Source organism: Zeugodacus cucurbitae, chromosome 4, assembly GCF_028554725.1.
Source record: "Zeugodacus cucurbitae isolate PBARC_wt_2022May chromosome 4, idZeuCucr1.2, whole genome shotgun sequence".
Taxonomy (NCBI): domain Eukaryota; kingdom Metazoa; phylum Arthropoda; class Insecta; order Diptera; family Tephritidae; genus Zeugodacus; species Zeugodacus cucurbitae.
This window is the reverse complement of record NC_071669.1, coordinates 57,573,588-57,592,770: the sequence shown is the minus strand read 5'-3', so window position 1 is coordinate 57,592,770 and position 19,183 is coordinate 57,573,588. Positions and strand designations below refer to the sequence as shown.

At 33.4% G+C, this 19,183-nt stretch overlaps 1 protein-coding gene across 7 annotated transcripts in view; it reads left to right on the top strand.

The window, feature by feature from the left end:
* Positions 1–19,183, top strand: part of LOC105220869 (protein still life, isoforms C/SIF type 2) — a 297,627-nt gene that overhangs the window by 196,174 nt on the left and 82,270 nt on the right. For all 7 annotated transcript variants that reach the window (XM_011197409.3, XM_029046004.2, XM_029046005.2 and 4 more), the window contains exon 9: positions 2,757–2,871. In XM_011197409.3, coding sequence (XP_011195711.1) covers positions 2,757–2,871 — 115 coding nt within the window. The remainder of the gene's footprint in view (positions 1–2,756; positions 2,872–19,183) is intronic.

Genomic DNA, 19,183 nt, shown 5'->3' with positions numbered 1-19,183 from the left:
TATCTAATCATCAAGTTCGAGAAAGGACTGAGGTAATGCAAAAATCGACGCCTCAATCTCTTCCCTTGTTGTCGCATAATTCCTTCATTAAGCAGCCATTTTTTTTAAATAACTGAGCCTTTATAGTTCAAAACTATTTATTAAGATTTTTGTAGACCTATCAACCTATTTCTTGGACTTCTATTTGTCCTATTTCGGATCGATTGCGCTCATATATTTATTATTTAAAACAAACGTGTTGAAAAAGTGTTATGAAAGTTCTGGAATTAAGTATTCAAATGTACTGATATGGTTGGTTGATTGAAAACGGCGTTCTCAAGAGCAGACTTGACCGCAACCTCCCGCATTAACCATAACTAGACCTTGCTTTGACTTTAATTTTAAAGAATACACATATAAATAAAATATTTCTCTTTAAAAGTGTATAAACTCATATATTGCAACGAAATTGCGTTACGCAACAAAATTCCGTCACACTCAAAATTTGTTGTGCGTAACCATAAGGATACATCATTATAAAAAATTATAATTTTATTTCTTTCAAAAAAAATGTTGAAGGTTGCCAACTGATTTGAATAGTTGAAGGCAACAAACTTAATATGTTAAAAAATGGGTATCAAACTAAAGAATTTTAAGAAAGTGTATTACAAAATTTTAGTCTCAAATACGTCTAAAATATTAAACCCTGACTTGACAGTATAGAACTATGTGTATGTGGAAAGGCTTACCATTGAAAATATTTCTAAACGCTTTGTCAGTTTTTTTAATTTAAATTTAATAAAAATGGGGGAACTATTACTGTATAATAGCCTTTTCACACAGGAGCTAATTGGTCAATTCACTGGCCTCTGCTTGATTAAAACGCTGATTTAGCTCGATTTATCATACAAAATAACAATCTCATTTCGCTACATAAATTTTTAAATGAATTTTAATCGACTTGAAAATGAAATGCAACTCTGAGACAAAGACAGTATTTGTAATTATTATATGCATTCTTTGACTGTGAGTTGTTCTTCACGCTACACGACGGTAGATGTCGCTGCAAAAAATAAGGAATGACAATCAGCTGATGAATCTTAACAACTTCGTATGAAAAGCAAAAACAAAAATGTATAACAGCTGATCGGTTATCGAGTAGCCGGCAGTGTGAAGGGCCGAAACTGGTTTCTCAATTAAAATTTTAATTGATCAATTCATTTGGCTGTGTTAAAAGGCTATAAAATTGCAGAATTAAGAAAGTTTGTTATTGAAATAGGTTTTCGTGTAGGGTTGCCACATGTTAGAAATTTTGAAATCAATTTCAATGATAAATTAATTCAATATTTATTTGTTCTGATCATCAAGAGTCCAATAATTTACTTAATACCGATTCGGAAATATACTCAAAATTCCTCAGAAAATTAGTTTGTGGGCGTTTACTCAAAGAATAAAAATATTATAAAGATGTATAAAACAGTTTTCGAAAGCTAAGCATAAAAACTCTGCCTTAAATATTAAAATGGTGGAAAAAACAGTGGAGCTGATATTGAGAAAAATTATCAACTTAATTGGATTTGAGTACCGAATTCACTAAAAGTACTAGAAACGAAAATTACATCAGTAATCTCCCTTAAAACTTTCTACAACAAAGAATAACAACAAAAAAATTGCATTTCTTATTTTCTAATTTTTTTTTTGCAAAAAAAAAAATTTGAAAATTTTAGTTTTTCAATTAAATTTTTGGAACTAAAATCTCAACAAAGAAAAAATAGCAATTTATCTTAAGACTTTCTTAAGACTTTTACTAAATATCAATGAAAATAACTACAATTTTACACTTCCGCTTAAATGTAGTTCGAAAGCTATGCAAAAATACAACAAACATATTACAAAAACAATGCCTTTAAAGAAACAACAAAACTTGAGTTTGCCTTTGTATTTCCATTTTATGGCTGGTTACACAACGCACACACACACACACGCACTCATATATATCTACATACAAACAATGAAATACAAATTTTACACCTTTTCATGCTTCTTTGCATTTCCGTTTGAATAGTAGTAACAACAACAACAACAACAATAACAATAACAATAGCAATAGCAACAACAGCAGAGTGTTAGCAATAGTAAGCTGTTTAAGGCGCTTGCCTTTCTTTGTCTTCTTGCCACTCTGCGTGTGCAGCAACCACTTACAAGATGTTGCTGCTGAGTCTCTCTTATCAGGAGAGTGAGTGTATGTGTGTGTTTGTAGAATAGTAATAGTGTTGTAATACAATGAAGTAGAGAACAAGTGGAATTCAAATAAGCACACACTCGCTTTATATTTATGAGCCTTTTGCTCTATTCTACATATGACACAGTGTATTCTTCCGCAGACAATGCGTTTCAAGACGAAATCAGTACAAGCATAAATGTCTTTCCAGGAAGTATAGCTTAGTTTCAATTTTGTTTTATTTTTTTTTTTACTTTTATTGAATTTCATTGGTTCTGCCATAATTTTTGTTGCACACATGCTGACAGCAAGCAAGCAGCTATGTACCTTGCGCTCCACTGCCTGTCAAACTGTCCTCCGCTACTTGGCTGCCAACACAATGCACTTCATTGGATGCCATTCTATACAGTTCTATTCACTTCTATTCCATCGTGTGTGTATGTGTGTTGGTGTGTATTACATTTCCATACCGATTTCCTTTCATTCTAGTAGTGTGTAGTCTGTAGTGTGCTTCAATTGTATTCATATTTATATGCATTTTCTATTTTCGTTATAGGTATTATCAAGGGAGACGAAATAATGGTGATCAACGCTGCAATTGTATCCGACTTGGATATGATGTATTTGGAGAGTGTACTGCAAGAGGAGCAATCACTATGCATGATGATGCGGTAAGTTCACAAGAAGACACATGTCTCCTACATATGTATAGACCCATATACATATAACTGTATATAAATTTAGTATTAGTGTGTAAGTCATTGTGAACAACACCGCTTTCTTATTGCCATCTGGTGTTCAACACCTGTCCTGTGTCTTCCGTATTGACGTAAAATTTATTTATTGACAGCCCTTTTATGAAGTTGTTGATTTTGTGTTCCCAGCACGTTGTCTTAAATAGACATATGTACATATTTATCTACATGGACTCAGCAAATAGTACAATTGAATTTTCGATTGACATTTTGTTGTTGTAATTTTTGTTGAAATTACATTTCCGAATCCAAAATAGTTCCTGAATTCTGACATAGAAACTGGGTGGATTTTTTATCTTTCTTGTTTATTTAATACACTTTCGATCTGGTGCTCTCATAAACCCACAGAAACACTTATGAAAGCCCCCAAGCACAAGAAGTCCATTTTTTTATAAATTCCAGACGAAGATCATATTTTCAGCGAACCTCCCTGCATTATTTTTTGCATTATTCCAAGAACTTTATTCGAAATCTGTGTTACGAAATATCAGCACACATATGTTGCTTTGCCATCTTTTTTCCAGGAACCCATAAGCGGTTTCTCTAAACATTCATTAACGACTATATTTATTGTGAACCCAGTGCGTTTATCTAGGGTTTTAGAAGTTATAGAACTATTTTAGTTTAGTAAACCAATATAACAAACCATCAACAGAAATATATTCAAGATTTTGATATATCTCAAGATCTAATATAATTTTTAGGAATACTATTAGAGTTTACCTTATCGCCCATTTGTCTATGAAAACCACTTCGTCTTCATCTTCATGTTGAACTTATTAAAAAAAAAAAAAACCATCAAGTTACCTCTAGTAACCACTTGGCAAGCACTGATTGTGGAAATAAAATCTCTTTTCTCGACGGTTTGACTTGGATTAAGGGGTTATATGGGTTTCGTGGGTTTAAAAAATCGATTTTTTGTTTTTTGGCTTATTAACCCTAGAAGGGTACGGTTAAATTGTAGGCGCTTATAGGTACCGATGAGTAAATTTTATAAATCAAACAACACCATTCAATGCTTGCGGCAGCCGACTTATGACAGAGTGGGACAAGCACTGCTAGTGGCTTGACTTTCAGTGTGGCCAACCTCCTGATTTACGAACAAATCTATTTCGTATGTGAGTAAATTTTACTCACAGTACCCTTCTAGGGTTAATACATTTTCGAGCAATCCGAATAATGGTTTCGGAAATACAGCTTTTTGAAGGAGTGCGCTCCAAGTCAAGTACTATTGTTACTCAAAACTTTAAACGCGTTTTTCTCGGAACCGTGTTTTCAAAGTCGGTTGGCAAATTTTCTCGAAAACTACTCAACCGATCTTGATGAAATTTTGCACAGGTGTTTGAGATACAATTTACTCGTGCTTGAACGAACTTTATTTTTTTTTTTCAATTACAACTATTTAAAAAAAAATATAATGTGAAGCAAATTTGACCGAAGTTCTTATTTTTTTGGAAAAATGTCTGCTAAAATTCCAAATTTTATATTTTTTGTATTTCCTTCGGTCAAGCACCAATTTAGGGTCTTACCTAAAACCCTTATTTTTGTTTTTTCACAACGCGGATACACCTTTTTCCGAAAGGTCACCTAAAATGACATGGCAATTGAGGAGTTTTACTGTTTTTTTTTGTGAAATTTTCAGAAATTGTTCTTTAAATATGTATCTATAATACAGAAAATATTTGAATTAAATAAATAATTTTTTACACAGAAAAAAAATATTGAAAATAGCACTTTTAATAAGCTCTGAAGTAGTCGAGTCAAAATTAATGGCAGCTTCAACACATGCTATTTGAGAGCCAAGCTCACTTCCGAAATAGATTTCGCTGCTATTGCTTATTGGGTAATTTCAAATGTCAACTACTCTCTAATATTGATTACATTGTCTTGTAATAAATGAATTTCAATATGGAAAAGGAAAATATACAGAGAAATATATATATGTATATGTACATATGTATATACATATAAAGCAGTGTTGTCCAACCAGTCAATACATCAATGTCATGGAAGAAAGGAAATTTCCGCTAAAAACAAACTAAGAAACAATAACGGCTGCTCCCAATCACGCACAAATCAATGCAGCTGGCATATACACTAACAACAGTAACAACAACAACAATCGCACAACCGAGAAACAAACAAAATAATGGTTGGTTGTAAAAGTGAGACAAATGTCGCAATTCAATTGCAGCTGCAATTTCAGCAATGTCAGCAAGAGAAGCATTTGCTGGAGGGAAGACACATATAATTCTACATAGACTACTCACCAGAGTACATACAAGTATGTATGTATGAGTAGAAAGAGCAGCAGCAGCAGCCTGTCAGCAAAGCAACAAGCAACACAGTTTATCATTGCGAAAATTTCCCGTTTGCTTTGTCGTCTCGCTTGCTTATCTGTTCATAAATTCATTCCTTCTTCAATATTTATAACCTTTTTTTTTTGGTTTTGAGTTGAGAACGCCTGTCTTCATGAAAATCTGCCACTAAACAATTGCAATCGAAATCGTAGCAGCAACATGGCAACCAATAACTTATGCAGTGGCGCTCAATGCACCGTTAGTGGTAATATTGCATTATTTGGCTGTACATTTGCACTCATATATGGATATATAAATATAAAAGAGTAAATGTATGCGCAAACACATGTGGCTGCAGTCAATCACAGCACAAACTCTTTGCGGATTTCTGAGATTGCGAGCATATAAAAAGTTGCAGCGACTTTGAGCGCCGCGTGCATTTTGTAGTAGAAATAATGGGGAAACAGCTGTGTGCAACAATAAAAAAAAAATCAAAGAAAATTTATAAAAAAAAATTTGCCAAAGCATATGTAATAATTTGGAAAGCATCGCTGGTTTTTTGGTGAATTGAATTATAAAATATGCAAAGGCATATGTGAAGGGGTATAGCTCGCTGTTACTGTTACATATGTTAACAAGAGAAAATTTTCAGTTTTGAAATACATTTATTGCTATTGAATCCTTTATTTAATATTAAAGTAGGGCATATTTGAAATTACGAAATAAAATACAGCAACTAAAACAATTTCGGGGGCGAGCTAGGCCGCAAAATCAGAGTAAATTGTAATAAAAATGCATTTAACTTGCTACACGACTATTTATGATAATTTAAAGAACAATAAAGTAGCTTATTTTTACCTAACATTGAGTAGATTGTATTGAAGGTACGTTCAATTTGGACCCGATTGTTTTAACCTTTAAATGCATGGGACCAGCACCAATATGAAGGTCACTGTCGATTGAGTAAAAACTTCTGAAAGTTGCGATAATTTTTAAATAACCGTTAGCATTTATGACGCCCACTGTGAGTAAACCAAACTGTGATAGAAATTACTTCGATCGAATAACGAAGCCTTAATTGCCTTAAATCGCATGTATGCCATGCATTTAAGGGTTAAAAGCCATTAAAGTGGCTTACTCTTCTTCTTTGAGTAAAGTATTTATATGTGATGCCTCTATCTATGTAAAATTTACAAAATATGGTTCTAAATAACACCAGAAACTCTTCAGTTATTGAAATCAGGGAACTGATACAAGTCATGGCCAGTATGTTATCATTTCAACATTGTACTCTTTCAAATCTTAAATTGTTATATATGCTAGACAATGACAGACAATATTTTCTGCAATGAAAATTGTATACAAAATTCGTGGAGAACAGCATGAAAACTTTTCAACCTCTCTTGAGTTTAGAATCATGAGTTCGCCGCTCAAAGATCGTATTGACTTCCATTGAAGTCCTTTGATGGTACCGACTTCAGCCATCATAGAGTGCTTAAAGTTAATCGTTCATAGGAACAGAACTAATATCAAAATAGCTACAAATGACAAAATCGGCATTATAATCTCGACTAGAATGCAATTATGCTAACATAAAATCAGTAAACGTACAGTTAAGACCGTATGGATATTTTTTCTAAGACGACGAAGGATTATAGTCCATAGTAGTTTTGGAAAATACTGTAAAATTGACAGTCCGGTTAGTTATATATATATATAAAATTTGTTTCGGGATGAAATGGTAACTCTTGGAGTACGTGTGGATTGCTGCCTGAACAATAACGCATATTTTGCTTATTGGCAAGGCCATTCGGCCAGAAATGCGCATAACGCTGACGAATTTTCCATAAAATATGATCATTTTCATGTTGTTGTTCAGCCCAATTCACGATAATACGATGATTCTAGTGGTCAAGCGCATCCAGTTCTTGCGTCAATTTGATTTTGTAAGGATGTAGGCCAAGATCTTTTCGTAAAATTCGACACAACGACGTCACAGAGATGCGCAAGGCTTGAGAGACGACGTGTGAGAGACTGATTTGCGTCTTCCTCAATTGATGCGCTAGCGTCAGCAATATTCTCGACACTACGGGCACTTCTTTGTCTCACTAGCATGGGAACATTTTGTACTGTGTCTGTGGATTCAAATTTTTTCACTGTACGCTCAATTGTTGATCTGCAAGACGATTATGACGACCAAAAATTGGAGTTTAGTTTAGGCCACGGACTCCGGTAGTAAATTTTAATAATTTAGACTCGTTATTGGATCGTACAACTATCTTTCCATTATGAGAAGAGAGATTGAAGAGAATTGTCAAAAGAGCGGGAAAAATATGGTGTCGTTTGCTGTCCCCATCTCCCAACTTTTGTAGAGTCCCTATTGAAAACCCCTTTATTAAGTGTTTACATGCATTTTAGTCTACAAAGACTTAGAGAATACTACGTCACCTAGAGATTACTTCATATCCCCAACTCCAAAATATTCAAGCTTAGTTCCAAACAGTCATCTTGGATTCATCTTGGATTTGTTGTATTCAAGCTCCGAACTCTTCTCAAAGAGTTTAACATATTTATTTGAAAACTACAAGAGAGTTATCCAATTGAATTCAGCGCAAAAAAGGTCGCATTAAAAGTGGTATAAATCCTTACTATGTTCTCTCTATTCGATTATACCAGTTTATGCGATTTATACCAGTTGCTGTTCGATTCGCCATACTCCAAAGTTTAGATTCACAAGTACCAACATATGCTCGTGTGCCTGTTGAACACACTGCCACCAACAGGCCACATCCACTTGTCAGATTGTGCACAACAATTCACTGTGGACCTTTTTATACCCTTAACACATACGAGTTATGAGTTACTAAGTCGCACAATTGCCGTTGCTCAGCTTTTATTGCTCCCTTGTGTGTGAACTATGTGTAATTGGGTTGCTACTTGCGAGTCACTTAAGTGTTTTCTAGTTGCCATTGATTAATAAGTTTCGTACCCAGGCTTGTATACTTATGTGTCTCGGGCCTGTGTATGCCTTGAACCTGTGTGTGTTGAACTCATGAAATTCTTATTAATTGTGCATACAATTTCTTAAGTATGCCACTCTCATAGGAGCGTCAAGTTGCTCGTGAGCGAGGACGACGGCGAAATAAATGCCGGAATTTGGGGAAAACTATAAATTAATGAGGAAACCACTACACACAACCAATTGACAAGGTTAAGTACCGTCATGCTTGTGTGTTTAAGTGCTTGGCTACAAAATATTGCAGCGTTTAATTTTTGCTAATATTCGCCTCAAGTAACTTGTGTAATTAAATTAAATATTACAAATCGTGCGAAGATTGAGATTAAACACATATCATATGCGTTATCAAGTAAGTTTATTGAGGAATTATTGAGTTCATTAGTGGTTATATGTGAGTTTTTTTTAAATAGTTGTCACTGAATATGATACTCAAGTGACACTTTGAACTCAATATGAAATATTTATTTTAGCTATTGTTGTTGACTCAATCATTCAACAAATTCTCGTTCAATTATAAAGTGGTGAAACTGAAGCCTTTACATTTTAGTTATAGCTGCCAAGACAACTATACTGACAACTATACAGCAGCGGGCTTACAAAATTGTCATTATAATATTATAAAGCGCGTCAGCTGCTAAGCTCTCCCGTTCTCATTTATCACTTACTGAGTAATTCTTTAGAACTGAGCTCATTTCTGCCCGAATTATTTAATTTAGCTTAGCTTATAGCCTTTTCACACAGCCAAATTAAGGGGTTATATACAGTTAGGAGGTCGAAAAAAAGAAAAAAAATTGAAAAATCATGAATTTTTTCTAGGCAAACTATTTGGTTTATTGATTTGAAACTTGGCTGGTATATTATGGGGAACGTTGATATTGCCAATTTTGCAGAGGTCCGCAAAAAAAAGGCCTCTTGCGGTGAGCACGATATCTCTGGACTGGATCATGTAAAATTCAGAAACCAAATAAATTTCATTGATGTAATAAATAATCTAGTGATTGATCGAAGGAATTAGCAAAAAAAAATTTTGACAAAATGGCGACTACTCAAAGCAAAAGGTTCTATTTTCGACCAAAATTCGGGTCTTTAATTGTTTATAAAAATAAGAAATTTTCATCGGATGGAGAAATCCTTCGATTAATTACTAAAAAATATAGTTAAGAAGCTTGTGTAAAAATTTCAGACCGATCGGTTCAGCCGTTTCTGAGAAATCTTGCTCGCCGACTTTGAAAACGCTGTTTCAAGAAAAACGAGTTTAAAGTTTTGAAAGCACTTTACATGTAGTCGTAGGATCGACTTGAAATTTTGTGTGTGTATACTCAGATATATAAATATTAAGAAAACGCAAAAAAATCGATTTTTTGAAAATTCTAACTGTATATATATCCCCTTAATTGATCAATTAAAATGTTGATTGAGAAAACAGTTTTTGCTCTTCACACTGCCGGCTACTCGATAATCGATCAGCTGTTACACATTTTTGTTTTTGCTTTTCATAAGAAGTTGATCAGTTTCATCAGCTGATTGCAATTAATAGCAGCGACATCTACCCTCGTGTAGCGTGAAGAATAACTCGCAGACAAATTACAAATATGGTCTTTGTCGCAGAGTGGCATTTCATTTTCAAGTCGATTAAAATTCAATTAAAACTAAATATAGATTTTTATTTTATATGATAAATCGATCTTAATCAGCGTTTTAATCGAGCAGAGGCCAGTTAATTGCTCAATTAGCTCCTGTGTGAAATGACTATTAATCTAGTTTAACCAACTTTTCAAGACAATCGCTTTTGCCAAGGCACAATATAATAACTGGGTCCTCCTAAAACCCCATCAGTGTGGACAGATGGATACGGTAAAAATTGTTGGAAACAAATTATTTTTAATTTGAAATCAAAAAGTTCTATTTACGGTTTTTAAATTTTGAAACTTAAAATCCACCACTGACAATTTCCGCTTTAGAATTTAATGACTTCATTTCATAACTCTTGCATAAACGCACGCGCTTTGCGATTACACAAATAAGGCAACGATTTTAATTTTTATTTTTTTTATTATAATTTCTGCCATAAATGTCAATGCAATAAACAGCAGTGTAATTATCAGCTACGCTTCGGTGCCAACGGCAGAGGTGCATATGAAAAGCCGCAAATCGTGGCACTTTCCAAACAAAATTCCAACGCGCACACAGCCACACTTACACATGCAAATCGGTCGACGGTGCCCACCATTGATGTCAAAAACACAAATATGTGCACACAACACAATGTATACTATGGCAGCGGATGGGAAATTAAGTGTTGAATATTGCAAACTGCGGTTTTGCATAAAGCGGACCATTGCCATAATGAGTTGATTACGTCGCCGCTGAAATCCCTGTGCGCAAAATCCTAAAATCACCATGGCCGCATAAAACATATCAAACTACAATGACAGGCTGCCATAGAGAATGGAGTTTGTGGGTGGTTCAAACCACAGTTGCCTACCTACTACCTGGGCACTGTGGTTTTTGGAAGATTAGAAAGTGAAACAAGTTGATTGAAATTTGGATGGAGTGAAGAAAATAATGTCCTTCAGGCGTACTTTTGAAGAGAAAAATTTTGTACTGTCTTTTGCCGAGCTCATAGCAAATCTAAGCAGCATTCATTAAGTAAAATATTTTTGTGCACAAATTCCTTAATCCACCCCACTGTCTCGCATTTTCATTTCGACAATTGCATTGCATTATTTGCGCTCGTTTTTCGTCGCCGCCAGCGTTGGTAATATTCGATGTAAATTTCGTATTTACGCATTAGTCTCTCTAGTACTTCACTTTAGCATTGTTCATTGCGTGTATATGTTTTGCCACGTGCTCGACGCATGCAACGCGCTGGCACAATGCTATTCACATAACACCTAATTGTGCTTGCATAAACAGGCAGCGCAGCTATCAGCCAAATAGTCAGATAAGATTGTAAGCGATGGGTTTGTAAGCATTTTCGATTATCGAGACTCGATAAATGATGTGATTTTCAATATTTAAAAAACAATAGATTTTCATAGAGTAAATTTGGACATAAATAGTAAATAATACAAATTGTATGCATATTAATTACTCATCAGCAATTCTAGAGTGACTGCACTAGCTTACTAATTATAGTCATTGTAATTTCGAACTCTATTGTGAATGCCATCACTGTCATGAACATCATTATGTATGTGATTGAAATGAATATTTGTCGAATTCGCACATGAATTGGCATATTTAGGATTCGCTGAACTTACATTTGATACCGCTGATGGGTGCTGTTTACCTGGCGTAACGATTTTATGAAATATTTGAAATTAATTGTTGATAGAGTAATCATTAAATTGCAAAATTTTTTTTCTATCAACGTTGATATTGAATTTCTGTCACAATTCTTTTTGAATATTTGTAAATGTAAAAATTCAATTGTTTAATAATACAAAATAGAAACTCTCATATTACAGAAGTTAGCTTGAAATTCGCTTTTTATTTCACTATACTACAACCACACCTCATAAAATTTGGTCCGAATTAAACAAAAATTTATTTTTTCGATTTTTCAATGACCTCAGATTTTTATTGTAAACCTCTGCTACAACTCTGTCAATAATAACATGATTTTCAAGCACGGTTTCCCTCAATTTTGCGATGAATGTACAATTATTGTGGCTCTCTTTGAATACTTCGTTGCAATAGACTCCTTCAAAGTCATGATTCCATGATTTCATTTTGGTAATTCAAGCAGAAATACAAATTTAAAGAAATAATATTTGAAAAGACTTGGCATTAAATAATATACTTATCCATACTACTACTATAAAGAAAAAAGATTTGTATGTATGTTTGTAATGAATAAACTCAAAAACTACTGTACCGATTTCAAAAATTTCATCATTCGAAAGCTACCTACATTCACCCCGAGTAACATAGGCTATATTTTTTGCAAGAATCTCAACTTTCTGGAAATAGTTCCTAGGTGAGAGTATCAAGAAGACTCCGTGATGGAGAATGTTAATCTGAAACTGAAAATCGTCTTGCCAGAGAGTCGAGTAACGAGCGCTCACAGCTGCTTGCTAAACAAAATTTCAAAATCTCCCAAGTACGCGCTTGAGTGTCGAGTACAGACCGTGTGCAGCGGCTTGAAGAACAAAATATTAGAAATATACAAGCTCACACTAGGGCGTCGAACTCTGAGGGTTCCCAACGCCTTCATAATCAGAGAGAAGGACATCGGACACCAAAGACTAAAGGTCGTAGTCAAGTTTTAGCTCATTGTAAATAAAATATAATTTCATTTTCGAATTTTCCTCGTTTTACTTTTTAAAATGAACCCACGAAATTTATTTATTTAACTTAATTAATATTATATAATACAAAATTTGACCCACATATTCATATATGACGAATTGTATAAAGTCCATTGAAAGTTGGAAACCATAATATTAGGTTAGAAGCACCGAGGTCATCATGTTCGATATATGGGGCCTTGAAAACATATGGTCCGATTTTGGCGATTTTTACAATAGGGCTTTCACACTATAAACGTAGTATTTGTGCAAAGTGTGCACTGATATCTTCACTAGTGCTTACTTTATATATTGTAAAGTAAACAATTCAGATCGTCTTCAAAGTTCTGGTATATAGGAAGTAGGCGCGGTTGTGAAGCAATTTGGCCTATTTTCACAACATATCATTGGTATGTAAGGAAACTATTACAAACCAAGTTTATTGAAATCGGTCGAGTAGTTCCTGAGATATGGTTTTTGACCCATAAGTGGGCGACGCCACGCCCATTTTCCATTTTTTAAAAAAATCTGAGTGCAGCTTTCATCTGCCATTTATTATGTGAAATTTAGTGTTTCTGACGTTTTTCGTTAGTGACATCCAAATATGCCCCTTCCTAGTGCGATCCTTTATTCCAAATTTTACTGTTATAACTTTATTTATGGTTTAGTTATAGCACTTTATGTGTTTTTGGTTTTCGCCATTTTGTGGGCGTGGCAGTGGACCGATTTTGCTCATTTTCGAAAGCAACCCTCTCATGATCCCAAGGAACATGTGTTCCAAGTTTCATTAAAATATCTCTATTTTTACTCAAGTTATCAAGCTTGCACGGACGTACGGACGGACAGACATCCGGATTTCAACTCCACTCGTCATCCTGATCATTTATATATATATAACCCCATGTCTAACTCTTTTATTTCTTGGTGACACACACAACTGTTATGTGAACAAAATTATAATACTCTGTGCAACAGGCTGCGAGAGTATAAAAATGTTTTTAGTTAAAATGGCAGAGATATAAGCGTTTATAGTGCGTGAATCAATTTTTCCGGAGCACACCTTGATGGTGAATGTACATGATTGTCTGAAACATATAAAATAATATTTTTTATAAATATTGAACAGAGTGACGTTTAAAAAAAAAAAAAGAATTTTTGCACAATTGGAAGCACTTCCAAAAATTTGTTTTATATTTTGTTCTTAAAATACCGTATAAAAAATTGGATAAAAAATTTTCAAATTATTCAATCGCAAAAATCCCACGTCACTCTGTGGAAAATCTATTTAGGAAGATGTATTTTAATTTTCAAGTCAATCGGTTGAATAGTTTTTGAGTTATCGTGTATACGGTCTCAATAAATGTGGTTTTGAGAAAAATGCAAAAGAAGAAAAAAATATACTTTCGACCTCTTCCCTTCTAATGATCATAACTTTCGTAATTATTGAGACATTGTTTACGGAAAATATTCTAAATACTTGTTACAATATAGACTTCGAAATTAAGCAGAAACTAAAATTCAATCTTTTTTTTTAATTTCTGGGTGACGTAACCTCTTAAGAAGAAACAACGAATAGTTAAATGTTACTCATACGATCTGTATTAACTAAAGTCCAGCCAATATGTTTTAGGCAATACCGTGCGTATGAGTAACATACACTTTAGAACATAGCATAATATTCAGATATGGTATCCAAGCAAGCAAGAACCTAGTTAAAGATATATTTTACCCCATAGCTTTCCACCGTATTAACTTCCACTGCCTGTAACTATCATCAAACAACAAGTTTAGTACTACGCACTATATTTATTATGATAAGGAGGGATGTTTTTTGAAAGGACTTTTGCTACCATTTTTACCTTACTAGCTAATTGAGAAATTAATAAATGAATTATGTACATAATCATTTATCCCTCTTGTTATAGAAAAATCCAACTCTTAAAAGTCACACTTTTTATTAGCGTATATTTGTCCTTCCAATAATAACATCCCATTCTCACTAACCTTATGCAAACTTTAACTTTGCGCATTTGAAGAACAACTGTCATTAATTATTATTGTATCTCATGAAGTTGTGTGTCACTATTTTGCTTAATGATTACTCTGAAAATATATGTCAAGTTGGCAGCGCTTGAGGGTATTGAGAACAACAACAATGCACAATTGTTAGAAATAAGTAGCGTAACCCCATAACTCATCTATTGAGAGCTAAATGTATGCAGTTTAAAACTGGGTGTCATACTTCTTATTAATTAGCTTAGCTTCTGTGAACTGTCACAGTTATCTGATAACACCAACTTCAACTTAGAAATCAGGAATGCTTACACACAAGCACAAGACAAGCACACAGATAAATAGGGCGATAATAATTAGGTGTGCTGGATTTAAACCGCCTGCAGTAGTAGCGATTATAAGAAGTTTTGCTAAGCAACGGAAACAATAAGTAGAGTTGACTGAAGAAATCTTTAACTTTATTGAAAATATTGAAGAAGTTCTACATTTGCTTAGAATGAAGTCAGGCTCCTTATTCTGTTAAGTATGTCAAACATGCGATTCAATGAAAGAAAAACAACATACAAGTAAATAAGAAAATTTCTAAATTAGGCCACAATGAAACACAATGCTCAAGGTCGCTAAGAAGCCTATCACTTAAAACTCAGCAGCACTTTGCTTCCAATCCAAATCCCCCCCGAATTTGTAATCATCACCACTCCTTATCCTTTCGTCAGAATTCGTTAACTAACTGCAAGCATATAAGCTAGTCGCGTTAAATCCAATGGATTACTGCTTTTATTCCACCAACAATTTTGTATTTTTTCGCAGTAAATCACTCACTGATGCTTTAATTAAAGTAAATGATATACAAAAAATGAATATGCTGGGAAAATATGGAAGCAAATTGTGCAAAAAAATTAGTATGAACTGGAAATGAGCTACTGCTTTTTCCAGCTACGCATTTTTAGCGTGTTTTTTCTGTTTTTTTTTTTTCAAATTTATAGCCCACAACAAACGTAATTGAAGCATGACTATCTGAAATTGTATTTTAAGTTTTTGTGCATAAGTCTATTTGAAGCTGCTTTGTTTTCAAAATTAACTTACTTGTATTGTTGCTATAATTGTAACAGACACAGTGGTGCAAAGCTATTGAGTTACAAAGTTGATATGCCTGAAATTTCGACATTTCATGCCAGTTTTTTATAGAAAATGCATTCCTCAGCAGGAAATAACAATTTGTCTGGTTAGCAATATGTTAATAAACGGCTTTTTAATTTGAAAGTAATTTTTTTTTCCAAAAATTATCAGAAAGAATTTCGGAAAATATGCAAAAAATATAAAATACTGGATTAAACATATCGCTCATTGACATGAATAGTGTCACAACTCAAAAAACACGATTTTTTGTGTTTTTTGAGTTGAGTATGTGCGCAATTTCATCGTTCATATTGTACAAAAATTTCATTCCGATGCGTAGAAAAATAAAACGTGAAATAAGAATGTGACGCTATTCAACTTACTATGTTGCAGTCTGTTTTAACCACAACAACGACATATCTCAGTTGTGCCAGAATAAGGCATGCATTTTTTTTTTCAGAAAAAACGACATTTTTTTTTGTTAGAACGATATTGGTGAAAAATTAATTAAATTTTTCATGTTGCATTTTTCGGCAATAACGACACATTTACGTCACGTTTATGCCTACTGCAAAGCTTCAGTACACTCTTTTTAGTCCACTTATTCTCATCATTTTATTAAATAACATACAATACACTAGTTTTTTTTCACACTTTAAACCGCTCTCGTGAAAAATCAACTTTTTTGAGTTGTGACACTATTCATGTAAATGAGCGATATGTGCAATGGTGATCACACCGCAAAACGTAACAACTATTAAATTCCAAATTACACTTCGCAACTGCTGACCGATCACACAATTGAGTTAAGAAAAAAACGTTGCCTACATTTAGGCGGCTGTTACAAAACTATAAATTTCCAAAAAATTAGGTAAATATGTGCTTGTTAGAATATAAAATAAAGGGTATTTATATTTTCCAAAGAATTCGCAGTCAGTTAAGAGCATAAAATTAAAATACTTTCTGAAACATTCCACAGAAATAATTTCATTAATATACAATATTGTAAAATATTTGACTTTATAAAATAAATTTATAAAAAATAATATACTTTATTTGTATATATTGTATATATAATATTTTCCACATTATTCAAAATGGTCAGAATTGCATTGAAAGAGTTTTTTTTTTTGTTCCTATAATGACAGAATATGTTCTCCAAGTAATTTTCTAATCAATATAAATCGGAATATTTCTCTATTTTAATGAGAACAAAATGTATATAATGATTACTAAGATCACAATATAGAGTACTGAGCATGTACTAAAATTTGATTTTTGAGCAAAAATATTCATCCAAGAAAATGAGTAAAATTTAGATTTTGTGTTTGGTTTTCTAATAAGTAATAAAATAAATTATTAGCCAAATAATATTAGAGTTAAATATTTCGGCAGAGATTTTTTGTTTTCAAATTTGGTTCACAGTGATTGTTTCTTTATATTTCATATTTTGACTTCAACTTTTGGAAAATATTCAATCAATACTTTGTTGCGCATTATTTTGCCTTAATGACCACCTTAATCCTTGCTGGTGTTGACGAAATTAGCTTGTGGAGTAATGCAACCTCCATGTCAACATACCATCTTTTCAAAAGGACGGAGTGCAGTTATTTCTGGTTCTTCAGCTTCTGTACGGCTACCTGTTGCATAATATATCAAGGCAGAGCATCAAAATTAGTTATGAATGAGATTGGTAACAGATAGAAGAATTAAAAAAAAATTATTTATGCCTCACCGTTGACTATAGCTTAAATTAAATAAATCCCTTTTAGTCCATTATAAAAAAAACAGCTGGCTGGCGTACTGTTGCTTGTAGATATTCTTCGCTGAACCAGTCGCCTGACTTTCTCCATACATGGCGGATACCATCTGATTCAAAAATATTAAACTTGTATTCATCCGAGAAAATTACCGTCTGCCACTGATCTACCGACAAATTTCCATGCTCTTTCGCCCGCTGTTTCCTCATTAGTTGGCTCGAAAACGGTCTTTTTGAAAGACGTCGTCCCTTAAATTTTGCCCCTCTGAGTCTACGGAGTATCGTTAATGCATCCAATATCATGCCTCAGGTCCTTTTTAATATCTGACGAGGATTTAAAGCGATTCAGTAGATTAGACCGTCGGATGAGCCTGTCTTGGGCGACTGTCGTCTTTCCAGACCCCTTTTTCCGGGCAAAAGCACCTGTCAACCTATTTTTTATGTAATCTGCTACAGTAGCCTTGCTTAATCCCAAAAAGCCCGAAATTTGCATAGAGCTTTGATTCTGCTGCAATAAGGCCAATATTTGCTCTTTAGTGACATCAGTCATTTGTCGCCGTTTTGGCATATTTTTTATAAAACTTCACTTTCACATACTTTTCGCAAACTCAATTGATAATTTTTCTGATGCAAATCAACTCTTTATAGCACTATCTATATAAGACAATAAATGCATGGCAATACAATTAGACATAGCGAACTTGCTCAAACTTAAAGTGGGTGCAACTATTTAAGCGGTCTCTCAGCCCAGCACTCTATATTATAAGTTTTGAAAAAATCACAAAAAATATAAAAATACAATGGAACTTCCATAACTCGAACTTTTATTTAGAAATCAAATTTCATACAAATTTGCTTCCATAACTCAAACTTCTAACTCTAACTCGAAGTTCTCCATAACTCGAATTCGTAAATTGGCAATAGAAGTCAAATTTCATACAAATTTCCTTCCATAAATCGAACTTTTCGACCAGGGCATAATACAAAATTTAAAATTTTTCTATCAAGAAACAATTTTAAAGGAGTCCCTCTATATCGTATGGAGACAAACAAAAATTTGATATTACACTTATAGATTTCATAAATCGTTTAAGAAAGTCATGAGATACAGACGTCAAGAGCCAAACAAGAGCAAAGTCCAAAACTGTGGGTAAATCTATATTTTACAGCTTTTTTGAAAAATTTATGTTTTAGTGAAAAATTCTACAACTCGAAGTTTTTTTGTGGATTATGGTGATTCGAGTTAGAGAAGTTCCACTGTAGTACAGTTTGGAAAAACACTATTTACAAGTAAAAATAAAATTGATAACACATACTACTAAACAAAATTTTGCTAATAATTTTTTTATCATTCCAAAAATCTAGACCTCATTGACTCATATCATATCATTTTATATTTTATTATGTAATACACGGCGTATGAGTAATTTTCCATTTGAGTATGAAATATTTGTTACTCATACGACACGGCATACTCATTATTCCAAAATGTCACTCATACGCACTGTACCACACATACTACCATCTGGATGCTATTATAGTAATACAGGGCGTATGAGTAATCTTTAATATGGAAATTTTCATAATAAGTTCAGTATAGTATATTTACATGCAAAAATGCAAAATGCAAAAATAAAAGTGATCCGAGAAACTGACCACAACTAATCACATTCCGGTATCATAAACTATCATCCATCAACTTGCTACTTATAAAGACATATCTACA